This window comes from Hippopotamus amphibius, chromosome 2 (assembly GCF_030028045.1).
Source record: "Hippopotamus amphibius kiboko isolate mHipAmp2 chromosome 2, mHipAmp2.hap2, whole genome shotgun sequence".
Classification (NCBI taxonomy): Eukaryota; Metazoa; Chordata; class Mammalia; order Artiodactyla; family Hippopotamidae; genus Hippopotamus; species Hippopotamus amphibius.
The window spans coordinates 22085490-22105461 of NC_080187.1; the positions used below are offsets into that span (position 1 = coordinate 22085490).

Sequence of the window (19972 nt, forward strand, 5' to 3'; positions counted from 1 at the left end):
AATTAGACCTACCCTGCAGAGCTGCTGTGAGGATTAAATGAGAATACAAGGCAGCTGTGAGAAAGCACATACCATAGTTAGTGTTATTCAAATCTGAATCTTCCAGAAACTTACTTGAACAAATCAGTAACCATAACTACCGTTAAATATAAATCAATCAGATCAGTTATACTGACCATAAAATATTTAGGAGCCCATTCTCATCTCAATGGGGGAGAGGGATCTATCTAATTGCTTTTAATAGTAATGGAAGCAATATGCATCTACATATAATCCAATCATCTTTTTTGGTCTTAATAACTATTTCCTGAAATTATGAACTTCCAAATGATAGATAAATGTAGATAAATAATAAATATAGATAAATGATAGATAAGTAAGAAAGCACTTTGAGCATAAAAATCTGATTCTGATCAACAATTAAAACACAAGGAAACTCTCTGGATTTCTTGGGCTGTAGAGAACTAGAAGTACTCAAAATCATCATCATAATAATTGGGGAACTTTGCGAGAAGGATGGGCAGCCTCCTGCAAAGGAGTTTTGGGAAACCCTATGGTGTCAGGATACACGAGTACAGAACAGATAGGAATTTCCAGAGAGAAGCTAGTTGTTCATCCCCCACAGCCTCCTCTTCTCTCAGAAAAGGAGTTCGGCTTTAGGTCATCACCAATCTCTCCCCCCACTCATGTTTTTGCTCAGGTGATAATTTATATGGAAAAATTCAACAAAGATTTTTACCCAAGAACTCTGCCTAAACAACTGAATGTTTTTCTTTTAAAACAGAGCATTAAAAATTCATCCCCAAAGTAACAGCATTTAAAGATACATACAAATTTGAAACTTTTCATGTATTCTTCGGTTCAGGGCTATTTGTTAATAGTTTCTCAATATGTAAGGGCCTTAACTTAGACTAAACTGGAGCTTCTGTAGAGAAAATGAGGTAACTCTTCTTTGAGGTCTTCATTGTTTGCATTTCTTGATGCCTGAAGGTAACTGGTTACTAGCTCAAAAAGGATTAGCAATCCAGATTTCAATAAAAGCAACAAAGTGATGCATGTCTGATAAGTGTAATATTTAAACATTCTGTTTATTTAAGTGGTAATAATGTGCTTAATGTTAGCCTAATCTGAGAAAAATAATCAACATTCTGCTGCCTATAAAGATAGCAAAATAATCTGAGTTAGGAAACCTGAAACTTCAAGAAAATTATTATTCATAAAGAACATGTTCCAATATAGCAAGAAGCACTAATGCAGGAGATTCAGTATATGATCGTGAGGAATTAGGAACTCGGCCTCCTAGTTTTGCCACTTCCTAACTATATGGCCTTGAGGAACTGTAGAAATGTAACACTGTTCACTTCGGAGATGATCCGTTCCAATGATCTCACTTTACAGCTGAGGAAAGTGAGACCAGCATTTGCCAGGTGAGTAGAGAAGGCGCGGCCAGTCTGGTCATCTTCCTTCTCTAGCCAGAGGCTTCCGCTCTACAGGCGAATAATTTTGTCTAGATTCTCTCCACAGCTGTCTATGAACACGCTGATAGGGTGGGTATAGCGCATGATGCTTTTAATAAGGACGAATTAAAATAAAAATCAAAGTAACAGAGTTTCATATTTCTGTAAATACCACTTATCAGTCAGGGTGATAATCCAAAGAAAGGTGGGACATGCCACATGACCAAGGAGACCACTTATTTCACAACTTTGGTTAGGTTTTCCCATAACACTCCCCTTTGCAAACATACTAAACAATGGAAAGACTTTCTCACAAAACCTCTCAGGGCTTCTCTATTCTTTAATTTGTTTTTGCTTATATCTGAGGTATCAGGGCTGGGATGTGCTGGAGGTAGAATTTATGGGTATAAATGTGACCAGATTATTAGGTTTGGTTTCCTCTTCAAATTTAACAGTTTAAAGGAGAGAGAATCTCCATAATGGAAGGAATAAGTAGTATAATGCAGATTAGCTGAATAATCTTATTACTTTTACCACGTTATAACTAAAATAGCTAAGCTTTACTGCATAATTACTATGTGAAAAGTGCTGTGCTAAAGCCTTTACATTTCACTGAATCATACCCTTTAAGCTGAAGCCCCGATCATCTCTGCCAGAATAAAATTCCAAGGGGAGACCAGCTAGATTCTGGGGAGGAGGTACCAAGCAAACAAGGCTCCCTTTAGAGCAGGGGCAGAAGGTGCTGTGGGCAAGAGCTCGCCCAAAGGACTCCACAGGTGCTCCCATAACACCTACAGCACCACCATTCCTGATGTAGAGCCGCAGCAACTTGTGCCTAGGTGAACGTGCAAATTCCCAATATTCGTTCCCACTTTTGAGTAAAAAAAGCTAAAGGTAAGTGGGGAGAACACTCTGGACCTCCCCCTTTCTTCTCTTGGGATTCTCCTTTCTCCTGTCTTAGGCCAACAGTAGAAAACCCTGGAGTCCCCCGTGGGTATGGTTTACGGCTGGCTGAAAAGACAGAACAACTGCCTTAGCTCTGAAGCCCAACTAGAACTGGCTACTCTGGCCTCCTTCAGATCCTCTGAGCATGGACACAGCCATATAGATGGACAGGTGCTTCACCATGTTAGCAGGTTTACTGGGTGTGACCACACCTCAACTTAAAGTGTGTGTGTGCATACACATGTACATGCCTACACACAAATATATAATAGAAAAAGTACCTATATAGTGGGTGGCACAGAGTAGCTCTTGATAAATGTTTTCTTTCTCACTCCCATTCCCCAAGGAGGCATGTAATGAACGGCATTTAGGATGCTGAAATAAGATTCTTTCCTTCCATCAGATATCACTGCAGATTCTACCTCCTGATTTTGATTATAATCATTCACTTCAGAACTTTGAGGGTTGAAAGTGCATCAAATAGGTGATAAACGACAAATCTGAGGCAGAGATTGTTATTCAGCTGATGAAAAGCCACTATCAACAGAAAGATGACAGCCTCGGGATCAGTTATTGCTACTTTTGGAAATGTTAAAATCTGAAAAGCTCCCACTGATACCTAATGGCAATTTCTTCTTGAATCTATTTAAGATAAAAATGGAGGTCTCATTAACTAGGCTGCAGGCTCTGCCCAACAGTTCACATGTTTAAGTGCAGTGCTCACAAGAAAAATGACCATTTGCTTTCCTCAAACAAAATTTCCTTTGGGTGTTCAGCAACTAAAGGAAACTGTACCTCATGTTTTGTGTCTCTTTTTAATCAAAACCCTAAAATCCCTATAGGAAACCACAACAGAACAGTATGCAATATCAAGTTAGAATACTTATTAACTATTACCTGTTATTTATATGCAGATGGAGACATACCAAAGTTAATCTATATTCAGGAAAGATCAACTAGTAAACAAAATTATAAATGTGCAGGAACTAAAAAGGGAACATTAAAACATTAAACCTTAAGGCAGCATTGGTTGAGTCTTCTCCAGTAAAGGAAGTATTATATATATTTCAATGACCAGTGAATGATTTTTTAAAACAATTAATTGAAATAAATACTAAAATAACGTTTTGAAAAAGAAATAGGACTGATTTCAGGACTCCTACAAAATGAATGTATACTGAAATTTCAATTGTGGATTAGAAAGCATACACAGGAACAAAATGGTATAAAGTTGTAGTAGTCTTTCATCAAATGCAAAATAAAGATTCCCTAGAAATTATTATTATTAATTAGTACTCTTTGGGCTTCTTTTTTCACTTATTCAGAGCAGTTATTATAACATTCTGTTAATATTTGAATAACATGTGGTCAGGTCAAATCTCACCTGAGTGAAATGATTTCAAACTGTATTAATAACCTGTCATCATGGTCTGATGCTGGGTTTGCTTACCTGGTAGGTTGCCTAAATCATCGTGTCCAAAGCACTGGTGCCAACCTAAAATGATGACATCTCTTGCGGCTGAAAGAGTCGTCCTTTGACAAAAATATTTCAAAACTCTTAACACATTTTGGGATTTGTTTTCTTTGCAGCTTTTGTTGGATTTTCCTGGTTAAGCCTGAAAATTACTTTCAGTTGTTTGACAGATCCAGTGCTATACGCTTACAGATCAACTGTATGACACAAAGAACAGATTAAAAAAAAAAAACACATCTAAAAAATGTTCAAACGAAAATAGCTTTCACATGACACTGAGAAAGAACATGTAGGCACTTCTGCTTCAGGAGGTTTTTCACGTTTTGATCACAGACCGCATTTCCACGACACTTTCACTACTGGAAATTCCCTCATGGTGCGCACCATCCAGTGCACTGGAAACCTTGTTCTCACAAGCACCATTTGGTGCATGAATCTTGTCTCCACTGATGCAGAGATCAAGCCCCTCCCAGTGCTGAGAGCAGCCCCTGCCTTCCTATCAGCATGACTGAGTGGCGCTCCACCACCTTTCATCAAGCGAGGCTGCTTGCTCTGCAGGACCAAGTTGTCCATCAGCAAAACATAAAGAGGAGTGCCAAGTGCAATTTTTCTCCTGGAAGTGGTTAACATGTCTGCCTCTCTCTTCCTCATGGCTCACTGTGAGTGTAATTCAACAAAATGTTTCTCGTCTTCATGACATTCTAAAGCTACGAGGCTACTGGGATTTTTTTTTTTTAATGACTACTTAAACAGTTTTCTTTCTCTCTCTCTTTTTTAGAAAATCTGTGCTAAAAAGGCACTAGATAAAATGAACGTCCTCACTCTTGTGTATGTAGCAATTTATACATTGTCTTAGATTCTATCATTTAACAAAGGTGACACACATCTGGATAAAACATCCTAAATAGTCACTCATCTACTTTCAGTTAAAAAACACAGACCGCAAGTCAAAGAAATAGGAAGCCCCACTGACAGGGACCAGCCTGACCATGAAGTCACTGGCACCCTGTTGCCTCAGAAGCCGCCTTGGCTGCGGGGGGGGGGGCGCCCGCCTGCCAGTGTGAGCCAGGACCCAGGGATGACTCACTGGCAGCAGCGGTGGGAGCCAAGCCTCCGGGAGACCTGAGTAAACGAGACGAAGGTGAAGTTCTCACAGTTTTCCAGCTTGACCTTCTTGGCTAAGTTTGGGACAATTCCCCGGAGAGACCGCAGTCCCATCCTCTGCTCCTCGTACCACACACTGCCCATGTCTGCGGCCTCCTTCCTGGCGGTAAGGTAGAACGGGGACTTGGCCTCCATTTGGGTGGGTGGCCGGTGGATGAACATGTACTTGTAGAGGAGGCAGTAAGGGCACTGCTTGTGTCCCCGGGAATGCTCGTGGTAGATCTTCCCGTGGCACACTCGCGTGGAGCCACTCCGACTCTCCCGCTTGACGCTGTCTGTCCGGGCAAAATAGGGCTGGTTCTGTGGGTCTTTGAGCAGCTCGATGTCACCGTACATCAGATCGGCATGCTCCTGCAGCGTCCGCATGTTCAGGTATTGGCTGTTGTACTTGACCACGGTGGACAGGAGGGTGATAGGGCTGTCATCCCCCAGACACCCTGCCTGCCACATCTCCTCCTCATCAGAGAGGGAGAAGTAGACGATGTTGCGAGAACGGGCCCCTGACATCCCTGCCTTACTCAGCACCCACAGCTTCTCCTTGAGTTTCTTGGTGGAAGAGCTGAAGGTGCTGCTGGTGATGGAAAAGCCCACACCTGCATTCTTCAGGATGCGGTCCAGGCCTCGGCGGATGGCGTGGAGCGATGTGGCCAGGAAGTCTGAGCCGTCACTCTTCTTGACGGTGACATAAAAGTTCTCGAGCAGCTCGTTCAACTTCACTGCAGGGATCTCAAATGAGACAAACACCGAGGTTACACATTTGTGGACACCCAAGTAGCCAGACCCCCCTCACCAGGGGCTGTATTGTGGACAGCCCTCTAGAGGGCTGCCTCCTTAGCAAGGTACAGCGGATGAAACAGTGAACTTCAAGCTGGAAGAGCTAGGTTCCACACTGGGCTCCACTTAGTCTCTTTAAACCTCAGTGTTTCAAGCAACAAAATGGGAGATAATAATCATACCTTCTCAAAGAATTACTGTAATACTTAAAGTAGTGCATATGAAAGGGTCTGTAAATAGTAATGAACACATACACACAACATACATATATATACACACACACATATATACATATATAAAATTATTTTTTATTATTGGCCTTTGTAACTTTCTCTATTCCTCTCTGGAAAGCCCTTTCTTCTCTTTTCTAGCAAATCATTTGCTTCTCTCCCCTTCAATAAAATTCAGCCATCCTCTCTGAAGAATCCCTGAACTAAACTGATCAAACTCTGAACCATTCCAACATTAAGTTCCTTGATCTCTGCACATACTGTTTGGTTCTGCTGGTACAAAGCGTGGTGCTGTAGGGAGAGACAACTCACATGTCCAATTTGTATAGCAGGTTAATGCTTCTTGATTTTTCACTTGAATTTATCTGAATTGGTCTGGAAATATCTGTGGCTTAATGATCCATAGGGTTTCAATATCAATATTTGTTCAAAAGATATGAAAAACTTAATGATTATACTAACAACTAGAGAGCGCTCCTTATTTAGGTATGGTAGGAGGGGAAGGAAGGTTGGCTGGTAAGAAAACTTTACTTTCAAAACGGAGCCATAAGATAAAACCAGACCTTGCTCATACTCAATTCAGGTTGAATACACATTCTAGGACAAAAGATAGTCTCAATAAAAAATGTTTTAAAAGTAGAAACTGTACAGGTAACATTCATTCTTCTAATAGCCCTTGGGTCAAAGAGAAAATAACTGAATTATTGATTAAAAATGAGCCAAACTGGGACTTCTCTGATGGTTCAGTGGTTAAGACTCCGCACTCCCAATGCAGGGGGCCCGGGTTCAATCCCTGGTGAGGGAACTAGATCCCGCATGCCATAACTAAGAGCCAGAATGCCCCAACTAAAGATCCCACATGTCACAACTAAAGTATGTTTGTATATATACATACAGGAAAGGAAAAATACAAAATATAATTGTTCTCTGATAATCTAATTGTTGGTCTAGGAAACCCCCAGAGATTCAGTCGAAAAACCATCAGGAAGAGTAGGGTAGCTGCATACAGTATATAAAAAGCAATAGCTTTCTTACATACCAGTAAAAACCAGTTAAAATAACTTCCCAATAACCATGACACCCAAATTCAGCTGGTTTCAGGTTTTTATGCTGTCACTTGCAACTCTCTACTTGAAGGTGTTAACCTCTCTTTGTATTAGCTGGGACTCACATGGTTGCAAGAGACCAAATGTGAACAAGCCTAGGCAGAGAGGGATATCAGAATTAGTGGATTTCAAGGCCATCAGGACTCCATCTCTCACCTCTGCTTCTCTGTACAGAACGGCTTTCTTTATGTAGCCTCAAAACATAGCCACCTAGCAGTCCCCAAGGTTTATATCTTATAGCTTCAGGTATTGGCAAGAGTCCAACTCTCATTTTCAGTAGAATAAAAATCTGAAGGAAGGATTCTGATTGGCCCACTCCTGATCCAAACAACTGACCAAAAGGTGGGCCACTGTACTAACGTAATGGCTTCTACAGTAACCATGGGGATTGTAGGAGAGGAATGGTTCCTTAAATAAGGGGTGCTGAGCAGAAAATTGTTATTACCTGAGTGTTTAAAAACAAAACAAAACAAAATAACTGACCTCCGATAGCTTCCTTTTGCCCTTTAGATAAATTCCAAACTGTTTACCTTGTATGCAAGTCTTCCCAATCTGCTTCCACCCTATGGTAGATTGTTTGCAAAGGCAGCCACAACCATTTCTCCCCTGTTCTTATGCCCCTTTGCAATGTGACTTTGCCACTCCTCCCATGAAGACGTAGAATCTATTTTCCCACCCTTAGGATCCAGGCTGGCCATGAATTAACTTGGCCGATAGAATGTGGTAGAAATAACAAAGTGTGAATTCCAAACCCAGTCCTCAAGGGACTCTACTGTCATTTTATAGGTTCGTACAGGTTTGCCTCCATCATTGTAGTATGTGATGTTTCCTTGTAAGGAAGCTCAGTTAGACCTCAGGAACATGTGACTCAGAGATAAGCTGCCCCCCAGCTAATATATAAACTGTACCCACATGCATATACCAAATAAGACCAGTAGAAGAGCCACTCAGCTGAGAAAAACCCATATCACCATGAGCAAATAAAATGAATGCTGTGTTAAGCCACTAAGTTTTGGGGTGGTTTGTTACACAGCAACAGATAACTGATGCACACCCTATTTCTCTAGCTTAATCTTCTGTTCTCTTTATACTCTGTTTTCCAGCCTCACTGAACTTTGTGCCATTCATAGAAACCACAAGACTCTTTCATGCTTCCAAGTCGTTGCATATGCTACTTCCTCTGCCTAGAACACTTTTTCTTGTAACCTTCTCTGTTTGGAAAACCTCTATTCCTTGTTTCAGATCTAGTTCAAATTCTGCTCTCTATATAAAGGCTTCTCCAGCTTTGATAAGCAAAGTTACTCTCTCACCTGGGATCCCATGGCACTTAATTTAAATTTTATTATGGCTCTTTCCATATTGCACAGCCTTTTATCTATTTATATGTCTGTGTCTCAAAGTGGACTGAAAGCTTCCTGAAGGCAAGAAAGACATCTCATACATGACTGGTTCTTCATGTTGAAGACCCTACCAGAGGGCCTGAAATGTATCATTGATACCCAGTGAACTGATAAACATGGGTTAAAGCAATGAATTAACCCTGAAGTCATGAGAACCAAGCTGACTTAGGGTGCAGAACATTTCTCTTGATTTATACCACAAGCATCAAAGAAAAATCACAGCAAAAGCAATGCCTGGAGGAATGGCAAGTCACACAATTTATATCCTTTGCACACAAGAAACTGTTCATTCTGGCCCATGATGGCCTCCTCCTTGGTTTTCTCAGACTGAGTTTTGGTTGATGATTATTCCTCCAGGTCTTTAATTTGTGATGAACATATTGCAAGAAACTATTTTCCTTCATGAGCCACTCTGAATAGATTTACCACATCAGATTCACCATAGATTACAATCTTGGCTTCCTTGATGTGAAAATGACCAAAGAGAAGTAAGAGCTTGGTCATGAAGCAGATGCCTGCAGGTGGGAAAGAACAGTATAAGAAGACTGACTTGCTTGGCAAATCCCAAAGTTCTGGAACTACGTAGTAATCCTTGGCAACTGAAAAGGTTAGACAAGTAAAACCAAGAGTTACTTTTGGGGAATGCCTCAAACTCCCCTTTGCGATAATCTTGACTAGGGGGTGAAGAAAGTGGAGAAAATGCTTGTGAAACTGTAAGAAAACAAAATGAATCCTGAAGTAACTATTGCTGACGACAAAAATGACTTCATTTTTGCAGTTACCAAATTTTACTTTATTGAGAAAGATAGGTATTGAACTTCAAGACGCTCTATTTTCTGAGTGAGGATAAGGAATGTATAAACCAATGAGATAGCAACTTTGAGGGGGATGTATCAGTGAGGATTAGGTCACACCTATGAAGAAAAAGATATTATGTAGGACACACATAGTAGATCACAGAGTGAGACTGGCAGGGTACACTCTGTTTATTTAGATGACATTCTGAAGTCTGATTTGACAAAAAACAACGAAATTTGAGGTTTACCAGTTGCCAAACCATGATCAACAGCTGTAACCTAGCTTGTCTGCTGCTAGCTATATCAATCTTTAAAGACACAGTTAGACAATTTATCTTGCACTGAGACCAAAAAAGTGAAATTAAGGCCATGGATCTTGATGCCACAATTCCTTCTTTTAACTAAATACTGGCTAATGCTCTAAGAGACTTGCCTCTTTCTTGAGAATTTGTCATTAAAAATACATATATTAAGTGTGAGACAGAGGATGGAAATCTATCTTCTTCCGCATCCATTATTCCACCAGACAACACAGGAGAAACTGAGAAATACTAGTACCTAGAAGTGATGATAAGGCACACCCAATTGGACAGTAGAGGCATTTTCACCACCTGGGATGTATATGCTACCTAAGCCATGGAGGTTGTGGGGAAATGGGCCTCTTTTCATGGATTCCTGCAGGGAAATGTAAAATTTCCCAGTAACAGACAACTGTTTTTATAGTGACTTTGCAAAGTCTGGAAGATCCTCTGACCAGAAATGAGAGTCTATGAGAATAGATGAATTTTAAAATTATTATTAATAAAGATGAAATTGTTACATTTTAATTGATTAATTTGCTTTTTTATTATGATAAATATACATAATATAAAACTTACCATCTTAATCATTTATAAGTATACCATCCAGTAGCATTAAGTACATTCACAATGTTGTACAACTATCACCACTACTCAGATCCGGAACTTTTTCATCATTCCAAAAAGAAACTGTACTCATTAAACAATAACTCCATATTTCCTCCTCCTGCCAGTCCCGGGTAACCTCTATTACTTTCTGTCTCTATGAACTTGCCTATTCTAGGTACCTTACACAAATGGAATCATACATATTTGTTCTTTTGTGTCTGACTTATTTCACTTAGTATAACACTTTCAAGGTTCATCCATGCTGTAAGCATGTATCAGTACTTCATTTCTTTTTATTGACAAATAATATTCCATTGTATGGATATGCCACATTTTCTTTATCTGTTCATTTGCTGATGGACTTTTGGGTTGCTTGTGCATTTTGGCTCTGGTGAATAATGCTACAACAAATATTTGTGTACAGGTTTCTGTATTGACATATATTTTAAATTTTCTTGAGTTTATGCCTATGAATGGAATTGCTGGGTGATAAAGTAACTTTATGTTTAACTTTCGGGGAGCTGCCAGACTTTCCAAAGCATCTGTATCATTTTACATTCCCACCAGAAGTGTACATGGGTTCCAATTTCTCCACATCCTCTTCAACACTCATTAGTATCTGTTTTTTTTTTTTTTTATTCTAGTCTTCCTACTGAATGTGAAGTGGAATCTCATGTGGTTTTTAACCTGCATTTCCCTGAGGTCTAATGAAGCTGAGCATCTTTTCACGCACTCTTCATCATAATAACTGTTTAATGTTCTTGTCTGCTAATTCTAAAATCTGTGTCAGGGACTTCCCTGGTGGTGCAGTGGTTAAGACTCCCCATGCCAAAGCAGGGGACACGGGTTCGAGCTCTGGTTCAGGAAGATCCCACATGCCATGGAGCAATTAAGCCCATGCACAACTATTGAGCCTGCACTCTAGAGCCCATGAGCCAAAACTACTGAGCCCACATACCACAACTACTGAAGCCCGCATGCCTAGAGTCTGTGCTCCACAACATGAGAAGCCAGCACAATGAGAAGCCTGTGCACTGCAATGAAGAATAGTCCCTGCACGCAGCAACAAAGACCCAATGCAGCCAAAAATAAAATAAATAAATAAAATAAAATAAAGATAAAATCTGTGTCAGTTCTGGGTTGGTTTTGATCAGTTTGTTCTTTAAGTGATGTATTGATATTTTCTTGCTTCTTTGCATGTCTGAAAATTTTTGTTTAGTTGCCAGACATTGTGAATTTTATTTCTTGGGTTCTGGATATTCTTATATTCCTATAAACATTCTTAAGGTTTGTTCTGAGACATAGTTAAGTTACTTTTAGGTCTTCCTTTTTCTTAATTTTAAAAAACTTGAGATATAATTACCATATAACCCTATATCAGTTTCAGGTGTATAACATAATGTTCTGGTATTTGTATGTGCTGCAAATCACCACAACAAATCTAGTCAACACCTATGATCACACATAGTTAAACTTTTTTTCCTTGAAATAAGAACTTTTAACATTTACTCTCTTAGCAACTTTTAAATATACAGTATTATTAACTATAGTCACCAAGCTATATATTACATCCTCAGGCCTTCTGACCACCTTCACCCATTTCAACACCCTTCATCCCCAACCTCTAGCAACCATCAATCTGTTCTCTGTAGCTATGAGGATTTTTTGTTTTTAGATTCCACATATAAGTGAGATCATGTGGTATTTATCTTTCTCTGTCTGACTTATTTCACTGAGTATAATGGCTTCAAGGTCCATCCATGTTGTTGCAAATGGCAAGATTTTCTTCCTTTTTATGGCTGAATAATATTCCACTGTATACATACACCACATATTCTTTATCTGTTCATCCGTCTATGGACACTTAGGTTGCCTCTATGTCTTGGCTATTGGATATAATGCTGCAATGAACATAGGGGTGTATATAACTTTTTGAGTTAAGTGTTTTTGTTTCCTTTAGATAAGGATCGTATGATAGTTCTATTTTTAATTTTTCGAGGAATTTCCATACTCTTTCTATAGTGGCTGCACCAGTTTACATTCACACCAATAGTGCACAATGGTTCCCTTTTCTCCACATCCTCACCAATGCTTGTTAACACTTGTCTTTTGATAACAACCTTCCTAACAGATGTGCGGTAATAGCTCACTGTGATTTTGATTTGCATTTCTTTGATGATTAGTGATATCTAGCACCTTTTCATGTAGCTGGGTCTTGCTTTTAAGATCTGTTGGGTAGGAGTTGAGCAAAGCTCAGTCTATGGCTAATTATTTGATGCAAGACCTTTCTGAATACTCTACCCCATGAATCCTGAGGTTTTTCCAGTCTGGCTGGTGGGAAGAGGTACTATTTCCAGTTCTGTGTGAGCTCCAGGTACAATTACCTCTCATTCTTTCAGGTGTCTTTTTTTTTGGGGGGGGGGCAGCCTCAGGTAGTTTCCTCACATGCAGATGTTGCTCAGTACTCAGCTGAATATTTGAGATGGAATACCTTCAGTTCTCTCAGGTTCTCTTTCTGCGTAGCTCTCTACTTTCGAATATTCTGACAATTCTAGCCACCTGGGTCTCTCTGGACTCTCAGCTCTATTTCCTCAACTCAGCAAGTCTGCTGGGCTCTGCCTGCATGCTCCCTCTCTGCAGCACAGCCCTGCAGACTCTCTCAAGGCAGCAAGCAGGGACATGTGTAAGGCTCACCTCGATTACCATCTCTCAGAGATTACTGTCCTTCTTTGCATGTTATATAGTACCTTGCAAAACACTAGTTACTTCATTTGTCTGTTTTTTGGTTGTTTCTGGTGGGAGAATAAATCTCCTCCAAATTGGCTGGAGGTAAAAGACTTGACTGATTTTTATCCTGGGTATGGGTTGCATGTTCTCACTTCTTCCAATGTATAGTAACTTTTGATTGGATGCTAGAAATTGTGAATTTTACATTATTAAATTCTGGATTTGTTTTATCTTTTCAATGAATGTTGTAACTTCTTCCTAGTTGTTCTCGGGTCATCAGCCTCCCTGAGCTCTGATTTCTGTCTCCCCTCAACTCAGCAAGATTGCCAGGCTCAGTTCGCGTTCCCCTCCCTTCACTGCAGTTTAGAAACTGTCTCCAGGCAGAGAGCCTGAGAGGTGGTAGCACTCACCTTAGGGATCAAGTCCTGTGCTGCCTGTTCTGTAGGAAGAGTTATTTCATTATATTATACCCAGTTTTCTAGTTGTTACAGCAGGATAGTAATTCTGGACCCTTCTATTCCCTTATGGCCACAAGTGGAAATTTCCATTTATTTTCAAATCTGCTGGATCATTTTGATTAGTATGTTGTTCCTTTTTCATTTTTATAATTCTTTTCATGCTTTCAACAAAAATTTCACACATACTTAGCCTATAATCTACTATCTAAAGTCTGTTCTTTGCTGTTTCTATTCATTCTCATTCATGGCGATTTATTTCCTTAAGTGGATCGTGATTTTTTTTTTAAATGAGCACATATTTAGTTGCTCTTAATCTGAAAAATCATTTGGATGTTTCCCTTCAAACATTATTAGCATATGACTTTGCAAGGAGCCAGAGTATGCTACTAGAGCTTCTCTAGACCCTTGGATGTTTCCCTTCAAACATTATTAGCACATGACTTTGCAAGGAGCCAGAGTATGCTACTAGAGCTTCTCTAGACCCTTGGATGTTTCCCTTCAAACATTATTAGCACATGACTTTGCAAGGAGCCAGAGTATGGTACTAGAGCTTCTCTAGACCCTTCCAGGGTCGTCTCCTCAACCAAGGATCCTTCAGTTTAGCTTCCTGTCTCTTCCCTTCCTTAATGATGGTATTAACGCAGCCCTGAGGAAGAGCCCTGTCTTTCATATGTGCTTACTGCTCACATTGCTCCAGTTTCAGCCCTGTGGATGGCTCCCTTTCTTTCTGCAAGTACAGCAGAAAGGCCCTTCACAGTATCTAGGGCACTATGCTGCCAGAAGTAGAAACCTGGATTCTATTCTCATTTCATCTTTTTTTGGTGCCCTAAACACATCATCCAAACTTGGAGATGTCACCTGTCTTCGGGCTTCAATTATGACTTCTATCTGCAATACCTTTGAAATTATACTTCCAGCTTTAACATTTCCCCCATGTTTTAAGTCCCACCTTTCCAAATGCTTCTTCAACATATCCATCTGGTAGACATTTCTATAATTTAGACTCAACATACCCAAATCAAAAAATAACCCACATTATGTTCTGTATCTACACGTCCAAGAATTTTCCCTTCTATTCACAACCCTCAAACATTACAAGTTGGAAGAGGTTTTAAGGGCTCATGTCACAACTAGGGAGATGGAGGACCAAGAATATTAAATATGATCTTGCTCTTCACTTCCAGTTAATTGCTCTATAACATCATGTTTCTTATGTTCCTTCCCGCTCAAAAAAAATTCAGCGTTTCCCTCTCCCCTAACCCTTAAGACATCTGCAGATCTTATGGTCAGAGCGTTCTTCTTCTTATGATAGTCCCTTGTCTGCTGCCCATGCAATAATCCTTCAAGTAAAGTCTCTCCTTACAAACAAACATCACAAAACAAAACTTCAATGATTTCCCAATATTCACAAGATTTCAGCTTGACATTTAAGGGTTATCAAAATCTAGTTTCACAGTCTACTCCTCCCATACACGAAGCCTCTGCTGCAGGCAAATGAGTCCATCCCTCTAAATTTTACTCTTCAGGCTCGTGCATTGGTGCCAAGGGGGTTGTGACCTTGCCTTAGACTTTGTTAAGTAATTTACAATTTGTTAATTGACGACTCTCGTCTTCAATTCTGTTCAAACCCTACCTCTCCCTCAAAATACAGTTTAAATGTCAATTCCTTCTGCTAGTCTCAACAAACTGAAATTAATTTATCTATCTGAATTTTTTGGGCATTTCTGATCTATAAATGCTGAGAACATGTATAAAATTCTGCTTTGTACTGTGGATATTCTTCTTCCTATTTTACGGTCTTTCAAAGTTTCCTCAGGCAGAAAGCACCCGTTTTGTGTTCCCCACAATACCTAGCACAGTGCCTGGCACCTGGAAGCTCAGTGAGGTTGACTGAAAGAAGAAGTAAACTTAAGAGTTTCTTACCTTGGTGATGTCTGTGTGATCTTTGAGCCCATTGGTCATACACCAATATCGCCACACATTCAGGGCATACCGTGTCGCTTTGGTCGTATTTGGGCTTACTGCACTGGTACACAGATCATTCAAGTCATCGTTAATATTAAATACAGGAAATTTGTTGAGCTTAGTAGAATAGGCTAGAAACAAAAACAACACAAGGCATTAAAATACTTTGCCATTCCCTTCTTCAGAGAATTCTATCTTTGGATCGTGTTAAATAACAGAAAACTCCTAAGAGATATAACACGTTAAAAAATGAAATTTCAATCAAGTATCCATAAATTAGGATACAGTAGGGAACAATGTTTATAGCATGAAATCAGTGTAGTAATCTTGCGTTTAATCCCAACAATTCTGCCATGTGTCCTGATACACTAATGAAGGCGTTCCAATAATAGAAGGGCAAAAATGCATGCAGAAAAACAAAGAATGTTCTAGCTAAAATTTTCACTGGAAAAAACAGCATTTATATTAACAACAACAACAAGATAGAAAGAAGGGAAGACAAGTTACATGTCCTTTCTCTTTTCCTTAGCACATGAAGAGCTGTTACTTAACTGCAACATATAGTCTCAAATGTCTTATGTGTCATCCTGGACAGCTCAGAATTAAATGGTATTAGCACATTTCTTTATTTCTTTTCATAAACTGATAAAGAGAGAGATGTCAACCCTGACTCCACAACCCATCGGCTAGCTTAGAATCCAAATGGAAGGTCAAGTAGAATACTAGGGAAAGAGGGAGGATACTCCTGAAAGGCTCACATCATCTCAAAGGAGAGCGAAGAGATTTTAAGTTGCAATTGCCAAATTACTTCAGATGAGGACTGGTCTTCTTCACTGTGTCCACTTTAAATACTAGTTGCCAGAGGAAATCCACAACATTAGCTGGCCTTTCTTCATACTCTGTGATCTACTAAAGCCAGGCTTAAACTGTTCAAATTGTTGTCTTTGGATAGGAAAATCAAGGCAAACCATCTCAAAGTAAAAACAATGCCAACTGGTAATTTATTTAATGGTCTGACCCTCTCTGGAATGTTTCTGGATTCAAACCGGGCACAGAAAGGCTGAGAAATAGCAAAATGAAACGTGAACGCATTACCAAAGTGATCTGCAGAGTGGTTTCATCTAACACACCTCACCTTTCTCTGTTCCCACTGAGGAACTCCAAACCACCAGCCTCCTGTTGTTCCCTGGCATCTGCCTGTGCCCACGTACTCACATCACACCTTCTCTACACTTAGCCTGAGAAATCCCCCCATGGTCTTTGTGCCAATCAAATAGTGTCTTTTTTTTCAATTCCAATTCCAATAGTGAACTCACATCCATGTGATCTTTCCCCACACTAAGCCAACTCCCTTCTTCTCTCCTTCAGTATGAGCCCCACATTTGCTTTATTGTTCCTTAGAGCTAATAATCTAATTGTGCCCAGGAGATTTTTTCAATTGGTTTATATGCTCCTCAAGACTGCTTCTTCACCCTTTAAGTCTGCTTTGAACTGCTGAACTGCTGAACTGCTGAATCTGTTTTAATAAGTGCTTATAGCAAGAGAGGAATAAACTACGCTAGAAATGCTTTCCAAAGCAACTGAGTCATGTAGGCATACTCCTCTTAACCACCCTCCTAAACTGACATAACTCGTATTATTCCTGGGACTTGCTTGATATGAATGAAAGGACTCTAGTATAAAATTTACTATTATTGCATCTAGCACTAATCGAATGCTTACTATATGCCAAGAGTTATATAAATTATCTGTAGTCTCTAAATAACTCTATTATTATACCTATTTTACAGGTAAGGAAACCGAACCTCACACATTTAGTAACTTCATACATCACTCACCCAGTATTTACTGAGATACACTCTCTGTACCAGGCACTGTGCTGTCCCCAGTCATGGAGCCAGGGTTTGTACCTGGGTCCTGCTGACGCTATGCTCTAGTCACTATAGCAAAGGAATCAGGTACTACAAGGATAAAATGCTTAGTAAGGAATACAGTTTAGATATTAGCCACTTGTGCTTCTGAAAAATACCCCTGCCTTCCAAATTTACTCAGATTAACCTTCATAAATCTGATTTAGTTAAACAACCACTATAGTTTCACTATAGCTTTTTAAAACAACAACAACAGAATGATTTATTTGCAACACAGCCTAGTTCCCTTCACTTTTATTTTTTATTTTTTTGGCTGCCACATGGTATGTGGCATCTTAGTTCTCCTACCAGGGACTGAACCTGGGCCCTTGGCAGTGAAAGTGTGAGAGTCCTAACTACTGGACCACCAGGGAATTTCCCCCCCAACACTTTAATATGCACGGGAATAGAAAAGAGTCACTCTGCAAGATAGGATGACTAAGTTTAATTATTACATTAAACAATTATACCTTAAATAATTTAATTTTTTATCACAGGACAGAGACTGTACACTGAAAATGGAAACCAAGATTCTAGTATACAGAGAAACAGGCAAAGAATGCTTCTATACTTACATAATGGGAAGGAAGTTTGTGAAAATGAAATGACAGATACGATTCCTTCACTATTGTATTTAAGGATTAAATTATGTTTACCTGCTTTTTAAAAATTTTGACTAGAAGTTGTAGTGTTATGGTGCTGCGGACATTTTTAGGAGAGCACATTGATGGAGAAACAAACAAAAGTAAGAACTTATAACTGGAAAAAGAAGGGACTACCAAAGAAGGATTTGAATTTTTTCCCCCGTTACAGAACAGGCAAACTCTGAGCTCAAAGTTAGGAAGAGCTCATCCAGCTGCGCGAGTGCGAGGGGACTATGGGGTCGTGGTAGTGTCACCTAAGGACGGCCAGATCTGAATGATTATCCTGCTCTCTACACGTGGCTGCAGCTTACATCATTTACAGCACAGTGTGCGGTGAGGGAATCTGCTGCGGAAGGCTGCCCTCAAGGTCAGAGAGAAAAGTGGGCGTTGCCTCAGGTAATTCTGGGTAGCCCCGTAGCACAGAGAAGGAAAAAAGGAAAGCAGCTACCAAAAGCAAGAAATCCCCGAGTGTATGCCATCTCTCAGGCAGCACCTTCCCTGTGTCTTCGTTTGAGAGAGTTTCTGGCTTCTCAGACCGTTTTCTGTTTATATACCCTGCAGGGAAGCTAATTCATGGGCACTTCTTTGTCCATGCATTACAGCTGGTGACGTCCACCTGCAGAACCCTGTGTTCAACTGTCACCTACAAAAGTGAGCTCTGACCAGGTTCAAACAGGAACCTTGAACAGTGTCTAAGGAAATCCCTATAAGCTGTCAGTAGTGATAAATGTAGACTTTTGTTTAAAAATGTGAGCACACAAACAAGCATCACCTGGCAATTGGGGAAAACTGAAAGCGTGGAAGTTACCAAGTTACATAAGCAGAGCAACTAATTTCATGTTCTCTATCCTCCCCCCCCAAAATTGACTAAATTCAGAAAACCAAAGAAAAAATTTAAAAGATTGATATGTAGATTTGAGAGGATAATGCATCCTTAAAACAAGAACAACTTTTATTCTAAAAGGAAAAAGAGAAGAATGAGAAAGATCCTGGAAATTTTAAATGATTGAAAAGACATATTTTAAAAATTCTTAGAAGAGCTGAGTATTAGAATGAACATGGCTAAAGGACAAATTAGTGATTAGGAAGGAACTTTCCCTAAAGGGCAGACAAAGTAAGAAAAAACTGTTAATTATGAGAGTGAAGTTAAGAGGAATGGAAGACCCACTAAGGAGAATCAAAATCTATCTTATGCGAATTCAAAAGAAAAAGTTATAAGAGGATAGGATAAAATAGTCAGATATAATATATGAAAAATTCCATTAATCAAAGAAAGATTTTAATCTTTAGGGTGTTAAGGTTCATGAACTGTCAAACAGATACACTGAAAAGACACATACATAAACATATCTGAGTGAAATTTCCAAAGTCTAAGAACAAAAAGAAAATTCTATAATCTCTCTGGTGGGGGAAAAAAGTCATCAGCACAGCAACAAGAATTAGATTTTTCATCTGTGATACCAAATACTAAAAAACAATGACTCAGTCTCCTCAGAGTTGTGAGGGAAAAGACATTTTTTCAAACATGAAAGAAGTAGCATCCAAGCACCCTTTCTTTAAAAAAAAAAGTTAGTCATGGATATTTGCAAACAAAATGAAAAATAAATCAAAGAAAGGGAAAGATACTGGGTACAAGGTATAGTGAGAAGCAATTGAGTAATGTGGCAATTGAGCTCAATATGATTATTAAGAAAAGATTGTGAAAAGAGATGGAGTGTGATGGAACAAAATCCTGAACTAAAACTCCCCATAATTTCAACAAAATAAGGGAAAAGAGGAGAGAAAAGGTATAAAAAATATGATTAGGATCCCATCATCTTTGGAAAGCACAGGGAGCAAAGAGGAAAAAAAGAAGGGAGAGATTTCCAATGTGAATTAATTTTTTATATTAAAAATATATGCTTAAATCTGTTAAAAACAAAACCTGAAAGAAACAACTATTAGACTGGATACAGAATTTTTAAATAAGAGAGTAAATAAAGGAGTATCATCAGAAAAAGAGTTAAACAAAAA

At 39.3% G+C, this 19972-nt stretch overlaps 1 protein-coding gene across 1 annotated transcript in view; it reads right to left on the bottom strand.

The window, feature by feature from the left end:
* Window positions 1–235: 235 nt before the first annotated feature.
* The window catches only part of KIAA1958 (KIAA1958 ortholog), a 146380-nt gene continuing 126643 nt past the window's right edge, over window positions 236–19972 (bottom strand). Inside the window, exons 3-4 of the mRNA XM_057722229.1 lie at window positions 15364–15536; window positions 236–5766 (exon numbers count right to left, since the gene is read on the bottom strand). Coding sequence (XP_057578212.1) covers window positions 4960–5766; window positions 15364–15536 — 980 coding nt within the window. The 3' untranslated portion in view covers window positions 236–4959. The remainder of the gene's footprint in view (window positions 5767–15363; window positions 15537–19972) is intronic.